The sequence below is a fragment of the Amaranthus tricolor genome, chromosome 15, assembly GCF_026212465.1.
Source record: "Amaranthus tricolor cultivar Red isolate AtriRed21 chromosome 15, ASM2621246v1, whole genome shotgun sequence".
Lineage (NCBI taxonomy): Eukaryota > Viridiplantae > Streptophyta > Magnoliopsida > Caryophyllales > Amaranthaceae > Amaranthus > Amaranthus tricolor.
Window position 1 is genome coordinate 12,759,098 of NC_080061.1, and position 17,898 is coordinate 12,776,995.

Sequence of the window (17,898 nt, forward strand, 5' to 3'; positions counted from 1 at the left end):
CAATACCACACAATCCAAAATAGTAATAATGTTCAATCATCATAGAAAATGTGTGTGAACCCATCTGCTGATGTTGGGTCTGTATCATCCCATTCTCCAAATTTTGGAACAGAAGCACCTCTATCAGGCTGCAATGTTTCACATACAAGTTTCAAATCATTTTAGAAACTATTCAATGCTTTTTAGTTTTAAGTGACAGTTTCCCACCCACTTTATACTACAAGATCTTAATAGGAAATTAATGAGTTTTTGTACGAAACAAACACGACTTCATTTAAGCTCTAGGATCATCCTTGCTAGACAGTTATTAGTCTTTTTACATGATACACACCTTAGACAGCTTGTTAATAATAGCAGGAACCTTGATTACTCTTTTTACCCTATGCTTCCTACATCCACCATAAATGAAACTATCATGAATAACATTTCAAAAGTAATATTTTGAATAATACAATTTGAATAATACAAAAGAAAGTAATAATATTTAGAGAGACTTAACCTCTTTTTGGAATAAATAAAAGCAAAAGACAAGAAAAAAGAACCTGTTGCATGCAGACATACCATCATTTACCCTCACTAAGATGTCGCGCACAGTGGATCGACAGACTACGAGCCAGCAAATTAAAAAGAAACCAATTTAGAAACAGAAAAAGATACTTTTTGACACACCTGCACTACAGAAAGATATTTTGGAATGTTCAGCAGAAGCTTCAAACTTCGAATAGATGATCCTAACCTTCAAATGTTTGGTTCTGTCTAACAGAATCTTGTATAAAGCTCTGTCACAAAGTCTGTTGAAGGGAAGGAACAAACAATAAATGGACAAAAACAGTCAACATAGACGAACACATCATAGAAAACAGAAACAAATGTTGTAACAGTGAAACATCATAATGCCTTCAAAATAAACATCAAGAGTCTATTGCATTATATACAATCAGTTTTTGACGAACAAACAACTTTAAATAGTAAAATGACAACTAAACATTAGCATCTACTTCTTCAACAAAAGCTAATCATTGAGTTAGCAAGGAGCAGCCCAGATAACAACTTGGAACAACACTCAGAATAGAATACAGATTGCGTTTAGTCGGAATGAGCAATCACTCATTGCTACCAAAACGCGACTCAGCGCCAAGACCAATAGGTAGTTTAATTCAAATAAAACAGGAAGTTTGTGATTTGTTTAGTATAATTAAGTAAAATAAAAGATTAGACATCAGTCCTCGCCATTTGTGATACATAAAGAAATAATTTTAATTCCAGCAAGCTCCATTCAACCACTTTTGAGGTCTAAATTAGAGTTTATATTATGATCCATCAATTTAATTACATATTAACAACCAATTTCCAGATACTCATATATGTGTCACAATCTAAAGCTTCACAATCAACTACTTAATAATAAAATCAATTGAATCCTCTGAGCACTGAGCTATCAGTACATAACAATCACAATAACATAAACAAATCATCATTTACAACAACACACACAAATGTCATTAACATTAAACCAACTAATAATAATCATAATAAATTCAACTTTGTAGTCGTACATGAAAAAAAAATCCAAAAAGAATGAAGAAGCAATGATTAAAAGGCAATTGAGACTGCTAGCTTCTAGAGTACATCCTTACTTTGTTGCAACATATCATTACTCAGCTTTGAGGTAATGGCAACCTTGTGCTTAAATTTAAAGAAGATATATTGAAGCAATGAAACGTTGAAAACATACACAAATAAAGCATTTCAATAATAGAGATAAAGTTACCTCAAACTACACGTTCTTCATGGGCGGTGACTTCTCATCAAAAATAAAGGTTGATGTAGTTGCTTGCATTTATTTTGACTGAAAAGACTACACATTGTTCTTCATGGATTGTAACTTCTCATCTAGGAAGCAGAAGATTGAAGTCGGCTAAAGTTCCAATGACCGTCCTAAAGCTGGGCACTCAAATTGAAATGGAATAATTTATACTAATGAAAAGAATTAAATTGAAATAACACGGCCATAAATGTATAGTTCTATTCAAAATCATTAATATTAAAGACTTACTGCTGCTCTCATTTGTTTAAGGCCTCCATTACTGGACACCATAAGGAAACCATTGTTTGTATAAACCCCTGAAAACATAATTGCATTTAAAATTAGTCAGCCCTAAAATTGTTCCCCAACATACCAATTGAACAATACCCAACAATGATAAAAAAAAAAAAAAAAAAAAAAAAAAAAAAAAAAAAGAACACGAAAATTTTAAAAGTACCTTTGAGCTTCAAATAAGAAATGGCAAAATCAATCACATAGCATTAACTGGATTTTCAGTTTAGTTGCATTTTATCATCTGCTTTTCGAAACTAAAATGAAAATCAAAATGAAAATAAAATGAAAAATCAAATGAAAAGCAAAACTGAACTGAAAATAAAATGTAAAAATATGTAAAAATAAAATGAAAATCAGTCAAATGAAAAATCCATACTAAAATGAAAATCAGATGATAAAAAAAGAAAATAAAAAAGTACCTTAGATCTTCAACGGATGAACCAAGAAGCAAGAAAATGTATTGATGAACTCAGATCTTCAAACTGAATTGAACTCAAAAATAGAAAACCCTAATGTGCAACAGGTTCGGAAATTCCTTCTATATTTATTTCTAATGGATGAATTTTACCCATTGACTTTAAAAAAGGATAATTTAAAAAAAAAAATACCTTTGATCTTCAACCGATGAACCAAAAAGAGAAAAAAAAAATGTAGCGATGAACTCAGAGTGCAAGGCCACAGGAAAACGACGATCATTGGGTAGTGATGGAGAGGATGGCGGTGGTGCAGCACCAGAGTCAGTTGCATCAAGAAGGGATTAGTAAATGGTGGATGGAGAAAGGAAATGAGGAAGCTAGGTCAGGGACTCAGGAGAAGGTTGAAATGAGAAGGGAAAGAAAAAGTTTGCTGACATGGTTGCCACCTCAAAAAGTTGCTTACATGGCAAAAATATTTTTCATTATGATGTTGATGAATAGTATTATGGTGTTGCAAATGTTTTATAGTTAGAGGATAAGGATCTTGAGGACATGTCTAAAAACTCCGGTAAAAATCATTCGTGATTGTCTCAAATCATTTACAGGTTGGATTAAAATTCTAGAAGCGTTATTTATTCTCGAAAACCCCCAAGAGAAGTATGGCACTTACTTGAGATAAGGCCAAAAAGAGGAGGAAGCTTCTACTGTTGTGTGGTATTATGCATTGGTGCTGCTTGTATGAAGATAGTACTGCTGAAGGATGTTGTGTAGTGATGTGATGGTGTTGTGCACAAGCTGCTGCCTTCTCGTGGTAATCAATCAGTTGCCTTCACCTTGTAATCAATCAGAAACTTAACAAACGACCAACACAAATAAGTGAGGGCAATAATCAAAGTAGTTTTTGAAACAAAACAAAGAGCAATAAAAAAGAAACAACAAACATTTAGTAAAAAATACCAGAAAAGGCAATGTTGTGGAAACAAAGAGGGAAACTATAATGACATTTGAGGAGTTTGTGAGGATGAAGTTTTGCAGTTTATCTGGTCTTTTAGTGTTTTGTGCCAAGAATTTCTGTGCCCACCTACCTACATCATGGTTATCCTTAGATGTGGCAAAACAGACGCTTCAAGTTGTTGATCATCTACATAAGACCCTTGGAATTGCTAGAATAAGTGATGAAAACAAATTATCTGAATGATTGTGATGAATGGCCAAGAAATTTTGGGCATTTCGAAATCACTACATGAAGAATTGCCTAAACATAATACTGGAACAGTTGATGATTTCTGATTGGATAATGCTTGCTTAGTGTTCTTTAAAGCAATCCTCCAGTAAATAGTAGTTCATCTGAAAAGTAAGCTCTCTAACTGACGATAAGCAAAGAATCATAAGTTCAGACCAAAAGACAATTTGAAACAAACACACAAAACTCGGATGGAATGATCTATTCTATTATCCAGAAATGCCAAAATCAAAACCAAACAGCTCCTTAAGAAATTTCAACCCTCTGATTAATCCTTCAACAACTCTAAATTCATAAAACACAACTGTGACCTAAAATTGTTCCAAATTAATCAGGAAGACTCTTCAACTTCCATCTCATGGTAATCACTTAAAATAAGCAACATGCACAAACTTTAAATCATTAACTATACACAAAATCACTAATCATTCAGAAATCAAGTACCAACAAGCAACACAATTATTACATGATTCACCGAAAAACCATACTTGTTATCTCTACCGGAAAAAATCAAAAATCAAAACTTCTTAAAAAGCAACACTTTTCAAGTCAGCATTCACATTCTATGTCTGATGGTTCACATGCTCTGCAATACCCATGAATTGAGACTCTAGACATTTCTAGCTCCATAACATTCTTGATGGGCAACAATTTGACATCTAATAAATCAAATTCAAAAGACTATGAAAACATAAGAATGGGAATGATTTATCCATGATTCAGAAGGCTAGAATATTGCAAACCTTAAGCAGTACTGTAAACATTACAAACATGCATCATTGCCATGAAAAAATATACTCACAAATGAAGGCTAGGGAAATATATACCTTCCATGCCAAAACAAGAAACATTGACTTTATCTGATCAGTTGACCTGATGATTATTTTGATAGCAGTTGTGTCAAAAGAGTAGAACCATAAGAAAAACATGAAAACATAATGCAAAACTGCTACACACAGAAAAAAGGCAATCGACAGAGAGAAAGATATGACATGCAACCAAAGTTTAAATTTTTAACACCTCACATATATTTATCATTCAAACCAGATGAACTGTTGAGTATAGCTAGAGCTCAGAACAAGTATCATCATTCATCTATTCAGGACTACTCTACACTACTGCCTAAAATTGCTGATTGTATAAGAAGCATCTTCAAGAATCTGCTCAAGCCTCTGATTTAGTTAGTTAAGAGTTTGTTATAGGTCCATAACATGTGTATCTTTCTCATAGGTTCTATTACTTTCTGTTATGCTTAGGTGTAGGATGTAGAACAGTTTGTTGTAACTTCCTCTTGGTTAGATGTTCTATATGTACCTTGTACTGCACATCATTCAAATCAATTAATGAGATTCAATCATTTTCTTTCAATCTCTTGTTCTTGTATTTCCTCTATCACTTTTTAACATGGTACCTGAGCTTCTACTTTATTCACAATCAAGGTATTAATAGTCAGTGGCCCCAAGATCCTGCCATAAATAAAAAAAATATAACATAATAGTTTCTAGTTTCGGGTCAACTTGAAATCTATATTAAATCAACAAGAAAATGAAACGTTTTTGCTTGAATTTCTATCACGTTCAGCATGCATCCAAACTTTAAAACCATTGCATCTAACCTTATTATGCCACCCAAACAAATGCAGACAATGTTGAAGCAATTGAAGCAATTGTAGAAATACAGGAGTAGTAAACAATGTTCTTTTTGAATAAAGTAATAAACAATGTTAGTTGAAGCAATGAACTATTTTAATTGAGGCAATTACAGAAATCAACAACCTTGTGTTATACCATTGAATATGACCTTACTATACGATCCAAACTACTTTGAAGCAATTACTATAATAAACAATGTTAATTAAAGCAATTTAAGCAATTTAAGCAAACTACCTTGAAGCAATTGCAGTGATAAACAATCACGTCTAACCTTATTGTACCATCCAAACCTACCACCAAAGAAAGTAGTAATAAACTATGCTAATTGAAGCAATTACAGAAAATCATATGACATCAGGGCCACAATATCATGCTGAGAATGATGAAAATTCTGTCACAGACCTTGTCACTGACAGGAACTCTAAAAACATTAATGGGATCAACCCGTTCGCACAACCAACTGATAGCCAAATCCCAGATATCAGCATCTACGGGATGCCTATGCTGGAAGAAATAGGCATCAATCACAAGTTACCAAGACAAATTAGTGGATTTGAATTCCGTAAGCACAATACCAAAAGTTTCATTTGGAAATCAGAGTTAACAGAACAAATTGATCAACAGCATCCATAAAATCCAACATATGTTTCAAATAAGCACTGATATAATGACATTAATGTTAAATATGTAAAATTTACCAAATCTGCTTCCACCGACCCTTAAATTTGAACAAAAATTTACCAAACTTACCAAATTTGCAATTCAAATAAGCACCGAGATCAACCACAAAATTAACAAAGACCTGATTTTTTGTTCAACAAGTCAAAAAACATACAAACACAATGCAACAAACCCGATTCAATAATCTAGCAACTCAGGGTAAATTAATCTAAAATGTGAACAGAAAACATCAAAAAACAATTAGGTTTTGATAAATGTATAACCCGATTAAAATGCGAACAAAAAACATCAAAAAACAATTAGGTTTTGATAAATCTATAACCCGATTGAAAAGGCAATGGAAAACAACAAAACTTACGAATTGCTTACTGGAAAGAAGACGATTAGGCATGAACTTGCAAGTTCTTTGATGGTAACTGCCTTGTTTCAAAATAAAATCAAAAACAAAACAATGAAACGAAATTAGGACGAAGTGTTCTTTGTGTTCTTTCTCACAAATTCCATAGTTGCTTAATCAAGGATCTTATTTTGATGGACGATTTGGAAGAGGAGAAGAAAGTGATGATTGTCATGGAAAAATTTAGAGAAGCAAAACAATCGTAATTCGTAGGAATGGAAAAGAGAAGTTGCCTAACAGTGAAATAGGAAAGCAAAAGGAAAGTTGCGTAACAGTGAAATCACTGTTCATCGAGATGCCATGAACAGTATTCAGGCTTTGCAAACGTTTTATATTTAGAGGATAAGCAACTAATGGTAGTTTTAAGCTTCTTGGCTTCTCAATCATCAATATGAGAACAATATCTAAGCACATCATCAAGTAAAAATCACAACATCAACTAAGATAAGAGAAATTTTCAAAAATTATAAGAAAAAAAAAACTAAGATTAGTAAAAAGTAGTACACTTGCGCACCTCCTTGGCTTAGCTCATGAACTAAACTCAACTATTCTAGCAACATTTCAAGATCTACAATCCTAACTCAGGCACATTTACCATAATGATTAGCTACTTAATCCTAAATCCTAATAAAGAACTACTCACAAATCTTGGTTAATGACATAAAACCAGAAAATAAAAACAAACTAATTAAGCATAATGAAGTACTAAGAAGTGAAAAAAAACATCTTTTAACATTAAACAACAAAGAAAAAACAAGACTAAAAAGTTGTAATAAAGTAGTTTTAGAGCATAAAACCAAGGGAAACATTACATAATAACTTACTTCCTTGAAGTAGTAAGTGAAGTTGGTTACATTAATGAGAATGAATAATACTTTTCCTTAAATTTTTCTTCATAATCAACAAAAAGAACTAACTAAAACTATAAATGAACATAGAAGTTTTAGAGCATTTAATAAACTAAATTAAACTGGATTTAAAATGCTCATGAAGTGCTCGAACGCGCACCTATAGTGCTTGAATGAGCACAAGCTTCCAGTAGCTACTGTCTGATTTTCTTCAATTCTAACACTTAGACTATTTGGTACTTAAAAGTGCCTTGAACAAGCACTTTAGTATATGGCTCTAGAAAGCTCTTGGAAGGTTAGCTTGCATTGGGTTATGCGTTCCACCAAAAGATGCTTTGACCCACTTACGCCATCGAAGCATGCCAAGGAGGCGAGGACCCTATGAGAATGAGTGAAGTACGAGAGGGGAAAAGAGATAAACAAAGAAAATTGAGAAATGCAATAAAATGCACCTTAAATGAACTAAAATATATAAGAATGAAACTAAAGTTAATCAAGTTATGACATGAGCAACTATTGACTAAGTAGGGAAGAAAAGAAAATTAAAAAAACACATGAAAAGGGACTTAATGGTTGTAACAACCCGACTTAGTCGTTGACTAAGCAAGACTAGTCATCACGGGGTTTACTAACCCAAAGAACTTAAAATCTCAAAGCATAGCTCGTGAAAAGGATCACAAGATCTAAAACCTAACTATAACAATTAATTTCAAATTCAAGCGTCTAAACCAAAATCCAAAAATACTCATACAACCAACTATAAAAGTCCAAAATAGTCTACATATCCAAATCTACTACACACATACTAAACCCCAACATACAAACTACAACTTTTATACATACTCGAATCCAAAGTAACACCCAGATATACTCTAATAACCAAATCTACTCGATGTGAAATCACATGTGGGTTTGTTTTTTCCAACAACCAGCATATTTGCACCGCATCGGTTTTTTCAATCTCTCTTATATGCTTCCATTGTAACTAACCGCTTTAAAAAGCTATATTTTCTAGTCCTACACCCAACTATACCCTGGAAGTTTGTTGAGCCTAGTATGAGTTAGTTTCAACCTCATGGTTTCAGCTTCAATCCACCTACCAGATTGAGCATATATATTTGATAGACCAACATAATGTGCTGGGTTTCCAGGCTCAAGTTTTACCAACTTGTTCAATGCAATTTCTGCCAAGTCTGAATTAGAATGCACTCTACATGCACCCAACAGAGCTCCCCAAACAGCAGCATCAGGTTCCATAGGCATTATATCGATGAGGTTCATGATTTCAGTAAATAGAGCATTACGACCCAACAAATCAACCATGCAAGCATAGTGTTCCGACTTAGGTTCAAGATGGAACTCGTCATGCATGGAATTAAATATTCTTCTTGCTTCTTCTACCAAACCACCATGTCTGCACGCACACAAGACACTCAAGAAAGTAACCGAGTCAAGCACCACTTTATCTCTTTGCAACTGCAAAAAAAGGTCGACAGCACATGACGCATGACCATGAACTGCATACCCAGCAAGCATTGTATTCCATGTCACTGTGTCTTTGTTTTTCATTTCATCAAAATATTGGTCTGAACAATCAAATCGCCCACATTTAGCGTACATATCAATCAGACTATTACTAACATGCGTATTGGACTGAAACCCCATCCGTATGATACACGCATGGAGCGCCATACCAACTGAGAGCGCAGTTAAATCTGCTGCTGCAGGAAGGACACTAACCATAGAAATTGCAGAAGGTCGTTGTCCTTTAGATTTCATTTGACAAAATGCTACAAGAGCTTTTTTGGGCATTCGATTATGTACAAAACCGGAAATTATAGCATTCCAAGAAACCTCATTTTTGATATAGTCAGTTTCGCTAAAAATTTTCTCAGCCAAACATAACCTGCTGCACTTTGCATACATGTCAACCAAAGCATTCTTTATGTAGCAGTCAGAAGTAAATCCACATTTAATGGTTAGGGCATGTACACACATCCCATTTTCTAGATCTTGAGAAAGCGCACACGCAGGGATCACACCCACCATAGTTTCAGAATCAGGTCTCAAGCATGATGATAGTAATTCATGGAACATTTTCATCACTTGACATGCATCGCCATTCTGAGCAAACCCGCTAATCAACGAATTCCAGGAAACTACATTTTTGGATGGCATTCGATGAAAAATAGCCATTGCCTGATTGAATAACTCACGTTTAGCATACATTGAAATTAGGCCATTTTGGATTGTAATTTCTGAATCCATTCCAGATTTAAGACAATAGCAATGAATACTTTTTCCGGGTTTTGCTGATGAAAACTCTACGCATGCTGGAAACATACTCAACAGAGTTACACCATTGGGTTTCAATTTCTCCTGCACCATCTCACAAAACAAAGATGCAGCTTCTCTAGGAAAACCACTTTGTACATGTGCAGCAATTAAGGCAGACCAAGCAACTAAATCTTTTTCCTTAAGCCCCCTAAAAACTTGATTAGAATTTTCTAACTCTGCACATTTAACATACATTGTCATTAGAGAAGTAGCAACTATAACATCTGAGTCAATAAAACATTGCATTGCACATTTATGAATCTCCTTTCCTCTTTCTAAATCTTTCAACTCAGAGGCAGCTACCGAGGAACTAACAATAGAAACCTTATTCATCACTACATTTTTACTTTTTAGCTTGTCAAATAACTCCAAAACCTCGTAAAAACATCCATTATGAGCGTAACCAGCCATCATTGATCCCCACGACACATGATCCCTACCTTGCAACCGATCAAAAACAAGCCGAGCATCCTCTACAAACCCACATTTAGAGTACATATCGATCAATCCATTGTAAACTTTTGACCGAAAATCTCTCCTAGCAACAAAACCGTGAATTGATCTACATATCCCAACATTTTCCAATTTGCAAATAGAAGGAAACAAGTTTAACAAGGTAACAGAATTTGGTTCAATGCCACCTAATTGCATTGCTCGGACGAAATCCAGTGCTTCATTAGGATCTCCATCCTCTGAAATGCCTGCAATTATAGCATTCCAAGATACAATATCTGTTTTAGGCATTTTATCAAACACCTCCCGGGCACGATCAAGCTGACCCATTTTACAATACATATCAACCAAACCTGTAGAAATATAAATATCCAACTCTAAATTTCTCCTAATTACATCACTATGAACCTTAATACCCTCCTTACAATCAAATATTCCAGCACAGGCCTTGAGCACAAAAGTGTAAGTATATTTATCAGGTTCTAATTTTCTCTCAGTCATTTTATGAAACAGTTTCAATGCTTCATCATATTGACCTGACCTAGAATAAGCTCTAATCATAGAATTATACAAAATCACACCTGGGTTTGGTACAGAATCAAAAACCAACCTTGCAGAATTATATTTTTGGAATAAAGAATAAGTATTTATTAGTTGGGTAAGGATTGAGTTTATATGGGTCATGCCCAAGATCACTAGATGGCCATGAATGCTGAAAAGGGACCTCAAATTTTTGCAAGAAGAAAGCAGAGAAACATAATGAGAGTAATCAAAAGGGATTTTGCGGGTTTGTATTGAAAGTTCAGAAGTTGCCGCAGCAAGAGAGTGCATTGAAAGATACTTCATGAGCATAAACCAAAGTTTAAATTTTTAACACCTCACATATATTCATCATTCAACCAGATGAGCTGTTGAGTATAGCTAGAGCTCAAAACAAGTATCATCATTCATCTATTCAGGACTACTCTACACTACTGCCTACAACTGCTGATTGTATAAGAAGCATCTTCAAGAATCTGCTCAAGCCTCTGATTTAGTTAGTTAAGAGTTTGTTATAGGTCCATAACATGTGTATCTTTCTCATAGGTTCTATTACTTTCTGTTATGCTTAGGTGTAGGATGTTGAATAGTTTGTTGTAACTTCCTCTTGGTTAGATGTTCTATATGTACCTTGTACTGCACATCATTCAAATCAATTAATGAGATTCAATCCTTTTCTTTCAATCTCTTGTTCTTGTATTTCCTCCATCACTTTCTAACATGGTATCGGAGCTACTGCTTTATTCACAATCAAGGTATTAATAGTCAGTGGCCCCAAGATCCTGCCATAAATAAAAAAAATATAACATAATAGTTTCTACTTTCGGGTCAACATGAAATCTAAGGATTCAACTAAAATTTTAAAATTCAAGAAAAATTCAAAAAAAAACTAAAGACCGAATAATCAACAAACATCTGAACCAAACATAATATAACAAATCAAAGAAAACCTTAACAAAAGCACGGAACAAATTAAACAACGCAAACAAATATGTCATAAAAAAAACAACAATAATTCGAAAAGCAACAAATATTATCGAGAAAAACCTTAAAGAGAGAGTAGCATACTTTATAAGATTCTACACTTGAATTCGTCTTGAAATTAGATCTTGAGAGGTGATAAAAGAAAATTGAGAAGGGTAGATGAGAGGGGTGTCTCCAGTATCAGAAATTGTCAATACTCTTTGAGTTCTCTTAACTTGAGTCTTGAGGTATTGAATTAGAATTTTGGAATTTTAACTTTTCATTTTATAGTTTCAAGGGCTTAAAAGTTTATTTTAAAAGTTGGGCATACCAGCCTATGCGTATTATTATTATGGTTTATGGTCTCCGGTTTACGATTGAAACTAGACCTGGGAAATTTGATCCGACCCGACAAAATCCGAACCCGACCGACCCGAAAGCGACTTAATCCGAAACATGACCGACCCGGAAATGACCCGACCGAAAACCGACCCATTTTGACAGATTTAATATCAATTTTTAGAGTAATTTCAATGTTAGAATTCATTTCAAATAAAATTTTAGTTTTCAAAGTATCTCAACATATTGAGTATATCACTTGAACCCTAAAACTCATCAATAGATCTCAAAAAACACGTATTTAACGTCTTTTTAGCCATCATAATTATTTTTCTTTAAAAACAGTACGTTATAATCATTTTAATTGAATACATGTATCTTGTTAAATCAGTCAAATGAGTTTTTAATTCTTCTACATTTCAGTAAGCAAATCAATATAATTTATACGAACGTTTCGCACGTTTGAATGAGCTTTTCAAAAAACGAATGTCGCTACCCTAAATTATAAAACGCGTATCTTATAAGACGAAATAAGTACTTAGTTAGTTGTATATCTTTTCAACATGAAAATTGTGAAGATAATTTTAACGTCATTTTTATCTAACGTTACAATTATAATAAACAAAATAACTTTTATAAAGCGCGTATCTTACAAGTCTTTCAAAATAAGTATTAATTCTCCTATTTTTCTTGCACTTAAATGAACCTGGCATACCAACTATTTTTTGAAAATCGTACATGTAATTTCTCTAATGATTTTTTTAGACATTTTAATGATTTTTTTTTATGTTGAATTAGTCGATTGGATATTCTAATGTTTTATGGTAACCCGTTGGGTCAATCCGAACCTACCCGAAACCCAGAGTGATCCGACCTGAAACTGACCTGATCCGAAACTGACCCGACCCGAAATTGATCCGACCCAAAACCCGACCGACCGACCGTTGTCCCAGGTCTAATTGAAACCAAACCAAAAACTATTATGGCTTGTGGTTTGATAATAAAATTCAAAAAACCTAAACCGAATCGGAAGTCATAATTTAAAAATTAAAAAATAGGACCATATCATATAGACTGTAGACCACACCAAATACTTAAATTATCCAGACCAAATACTTAAATTGCGGTTTAATCCGATTTGGTTTGCAGTTTTGACCGAACTTTGTTAAGCTCTACTTATAACATTCCAGTGATCAATTTTCAATCTGAGAATGATTGCTTACAAAAAATAAAAAAATTCAAACTTAACCCTACAGGCTTCATTTAAGTATACAACTAAAATTAGAAAAAAGAGATAAAGATTGAAAAATCAACAAAAAATCTGAACCGAACCCTAAAAGAACAAATCCAGGAAAATCCTAACAGAAGTACGAAAAAATAATCAAACAACACAGACAAATCAATAATAAGAGTTGATAAAAGAAGGGTAGAAGAAAGGAACGCCGCTATTATTAAGAATTGTCGTCAGTAGCGGATCTAGGGTTCGAAGTCCTCTGGGGCACCAACAAAAGGACGAAATTTTGTCAGAGGTTAGTTTGTAAGATTAAAAACTAAACATTTTTTATTTCGGCAAAATGACCCGTTGACGCTCAATAATCCCAATTAAAATAAAACCTAACAAATGAACTACAATTATTCTGATTTACAATGAAAATATAGTCCAACAAAATGAAAATTCTTTAACGAAATAAATTTTAGCAGGAACATTGAAACATATATTAACAACAAATACTCAATTATTCAATCCTTCAGATATAAACAAAAAAATCAAGAAATATTCAAGCGTTCAAGATCAACAAACACATTTACATTAACAAATATTCAATTATTCAAATAGAATAAGAAAAAAAATCAAGAAACAGGAACATGAATTATTCTAACAAAATTCAAGAATCAAATTTAAAGATTAAAATTAAAAGATAAGAACATCAAGATTAAGATTAAAGATTAGAACATAAAGATTAAGATTAAAATTGAGAAACTTTAAAAAAAAAATCTGATTTTTAGGGTTGTAGTAATGGTTTAAGGAACATAAAACAGAAACCCAGTGTACAGCCGCAGGCGGTAGGGATGAACGACACTCAGCAGCGCTGGTCGGAGGCGACATTGTAGGCGGGCGGAGGTAGTAGGTCGAGAGGCGCAGGCCGCGGGTAGGGAGTAGCTTGGTTTTGGGTATAATAAAAATCTACCTCAGGTTATGTGTTCACATTTTCAGGGGGAGCCATATCTTGGCAATCCAAGTTACAAAAGTGTGTGGCTTTGTCGACTACTGAGGTAGAGTATATAGCAGCTGTGGAAGCAAGCAAGGAGATGCTTTGGTTGAAAGGGTTCCTACAAGAGTTGGGTTTGAAGCAAGATGAGTATTTAGTACTTTGTGATAGTCAAAGTGCTATGGATTTGAGTAAGAACTCTATGTATCATGCTCGTACCAAGCATATTGATGTTCGATATCATTGGTTGAGAAATGTGATTGAATTGAAGAAAATGAAACTAAAGAAAGTCAACACTAACAAGAATGGTGCAGATATGTTAACAAAGGTGGTTCCAGGAAGCAAGCTTGATGTTTGTAGCAAGCTTGCGGGAATGAGCTTCAAGTGATTATTGAAGCATGTTCGTCTTCCCCGTGTTGGGCTGGAGTGGGAGATTGTTATGAGTCTAGCTCATTTATGCAATACTTGTATTGCTTTGGGTAATATTTTCTTTTTGGGTTTTTATTAATGGACCTATTTATGGGGCTTCTAAGAGAAGCTTAAGGGTCATTACTTGGCTTTATGTAATCAGCAAGAAAGGCAAACCATTTTGAGAGAAAAAAACAAAAGAACGCACAAAAAAAAAGGCAAAAAGAGGGTTCTGTGATTTTCATTTCAGCCAGCACCAGCTTGATCAAGTGGTCGATCGGAGGAGTTCCCGTGGTCTGATTTTGCTGAAATTTGGTGAGCTTGTTCCTGACATCTAGAGCTTTGTTTTGACTGGTTTTGATCGTAGTTTGGAGCTCCGGTTTAGTCGAAATTGCTGTCAGAACAGACCTGACGTTTTTGGTGCTATTCTTCACCTTTTATTCTATTTTGATCTCTTATTATTCTTGGCTATTTTTGGTGGGTGTATGAACCTTTTTTAGACTGATTTAGGGTTCTTTTTTCCTCAATTATCAATAAGAGAAATAAGGGTAGACTCCTCAAAAGGTCTCGTGGTTTTTATCCTTCACATCGAAGGGGTTTTCCACGTATAATTTGTGTGTGTTGATTGTGATTTATTTCTCGCTTATTATTTATTATTTTTACTGTCATATTGATGTCCACAATTTGGTATTACTGGTTGATTGATATTGGTGAATTGATTGGGTTGATTTGTTGGAGTTATTGGTTGATTGTCTTGTGAGTGACATTGTGGGTGTCGTTGTGACCCCTTTCCGATCCTTACAGAGGAGACCCCAAGGAAGAAATTTGTCAAGCTTCTGACCATAAACAAGTTGACCTTTTGCTTGTGGGTAGTCGCGGTCTTGGCATGCTCAAAAGATATTTATTTATCACTATTTGTTTTATGCGTTCTACAGTGTCGTTTCCGACATTTTGTAGGCCTTAAGCAAAATAATAGATTTGGGTCCTTTTTATAGAAGATCGATTCTAATCTTTAATAAGTACTTGAAAACATAATAGCGATGAATCTCTTTATATTTAATGAATTATTTTTTTAAGATTCATCTTCTTCCTCTTCTTTCAAACATGGCTTCTTTCTAAAAATGTCTATAGTAGACTCATAATACTTAGTGGCGTACCTAGGATTTGAGAGATGGGACTGCACAACTTAGTTAAATATATTTTTTAGCATGTTCAAAGTAAATTCTAAATATACATTAAATAGCGTAAGATAAAATACTGTAGGACTTGGAGTGAAAGCCTTATTCTTGGATTTTATTTAAGAAAAAGAATATCATTTTCACATGGAGTGAAAATTTGAATGACTTTTTGGTTCATAATTTGTGTAAGAGTACATCATTTCATAAATCAAAGAAATAGATCAGTGGCCCCATCTAATATAACTATTATGGATACAAACTAATCTTTTACAAAAAATAATTAAAACCCATAAAACTATGGTATTAAGTCTAATTTAATTTTTCCAAAATCACTTATGTAGTGTATTTCATTTCAAATTATGGATTTCAATTATGAAATCATAAATAAAAAATTTGAGAATAACAAAGTTTGGGTAGTTATTCTCAAATTCTCAACTTTAATTACTTTAAAAACAATGGTGAAATTTGATCCAAATTCAAATTTGAAAATTTTTAATTTGCCAAACAATAAATTTAAGTCAATTTCAAAATTCCAAATAAAATCATCGTTCTCAAACATGGTATTAATGATTTCTACCAATTTAATTTAAACAATAATTCACAACAATTATAATTCTATGAAATTCAATCTTTTAAGAAATAAACCACAACATTACAACCATTTAAATATTTAGAGATAAAAGAAAAAGACATTCACTAATAAAATCCCTGAATGCCTTACCTATATGTAAATAAAATGTTTATAGAATAGTAAAATGTGGGTTTATTTGGAAAATTAAATACCGCTTTTATTATATACTAGTAACATGTTATTTAAGTTAAGTATCAAAACAAAAAATCAAAAAAAGTGTTAAAAACATAAATTAGTTTCAATCAATTAAGGTGTAGCTCAATTGCAAGGGATGTGTATACTTGGAATACGGAGGTTCTAAGATTAAATCCTGCATTACTAATATTTGTTTGATTTTTTTTTTTTTTGAGGATTGGGTTGCATGTGCAACAACTCGCTTAGGTATTACATTGAAATTAGGCCTCCTATGTATGTTGGGCCCTGGGGGCCGACACTCCTTGCCTATCCTCAGAAACGGCTCTGGTGTTCTATGTCCGGGTTAAATATTCCAACCAAAATAAATTAATTAATTATGAGAATATGTGCTTTTTGTTTTGAAGTTGTTTAGAGACGGTCTCGTACAAGTGTATTTGTTTATTTGTTTATTTGAACTTATAATTTGAATTTGTTATATATGAATAATAAGAAAAAACATGAATTGAAGATGTAAATGGATTACAATAAAAGAGGGAATAGATTTATTAATAGAGAAATATGGAGAGTATTAGCAACAGTGGAAATGCTGCAAAGTGATAGAATCTAAAAAAAAAATTGATTGCAAATTATATGGGATGGGGGATTATGAGTATATGAAACCAAATTTACTTCATTATTTATTATACTTTAGCCAATTTTTGATGCAATTGAGAATAGTAAGTATTAGCAGGATACTATATTTAGATGGCTAAAGGATATTTTTGGTTATAGATTAACACTCATATTAGGTGAACTTTTGTTAGTTAGACATTGCTTTGTTTGTTGAACTATTTTTATGAGAGATTGTCTTTCGGTGAAACTACCTCAAAATAAGGAGCTCATAACCTAATAATTGTATTAGTTGTGCTATTCAATCTATGTATAGGAAACGTCTCACGGTGAAACCGTCGCATACAAAAATTTTTATTCTTTATTTTGGTTGATGTAGTTGAATTTATATTGTTGGATTAAAGCTTTACATATCTTCGATACCTACTATCAGCTTACACAATTCACGTATATCCTATTATCAACTAGGGATGATAAAATGGGGCGAGTGCGATACGCCCTTTTTCATACACATACTCACTTAAAATTTTCATACCCAACACTCATAGCAGGTAAAATTTTCATATTCACGTAATCACGTCCACTCTATTGAGTATGCATTTAAACTCATTCTCATTTATTATAGCCAACTCGGTTTATTGTGGGTATGATGGCTATACCCCCCTTAAATTTGCCTTACATTCACTCATAATGCTCTGTAAAATCGCAAATTTTTTCAGATTTAGTTGTACATCTAATTTTTATTTGAACCCTATAA

General features: G+C 33.3%; 1 protein-coding gene across 30 annotated transcripts in view; it reads right to left on the minus strand.

Annotated features, from left to right (window-relative positions):
- The window catches only part of LOC130800661 (pentatricopeptide repeat-containing protein At2g39620-like), a 12,355-nt gene extending 440 nt beyond the window's left edge, over positions 1 to 11,915 (minus strand). For 2 of the 30 annotated variants that reach the window (XM_057664238.1, XM_057664231.1), the window contains exons 1-8: positions 6,452 to 11,915; positions 2,265 to 5,916; positions 2,057 to 2,124; positions 1,772 to 1,944; positions 737 to 791; positions 562 to 606; positions 332 to 389; positions 1 to 128 (exon numbers count right to left, since the gene is read on the minus strand). The exon at positions 1 to 128 is cut by the window's left edge. In XM_057664238.1, coding sequence (XP_057520221.1) covers positions 8,356 to 10,980 — 2,625 coding nt within the window. In that variant the 5' untranslated portion in view covers positions 10,981 to 11,915 and the 3' untranslated portion in view covers positions 1 to 128; positions 332 to 389; positions 562 to 606; ... (3 more) ...; positions 2,265 to 5,916; positions 6,452 to 8,355. Of the gene's footprint in view, positions 390 to 542; positions 607 to 669; positions 792 to 1,771; positions 1,952 to 2,056; positions 2,125 to 2,264; positions 6,215 to 6,451 lie in introns of all 30 variants that reach the window. The other 28 variants (XM_057664252.1, XM_057664248.1, XM_057664253.1 and 25 more) reach the window with 28 other exon arrangements.
- Between the last annotated feature and the right edge of the window lie 5,983 nt (positions 11,916 to 17,898).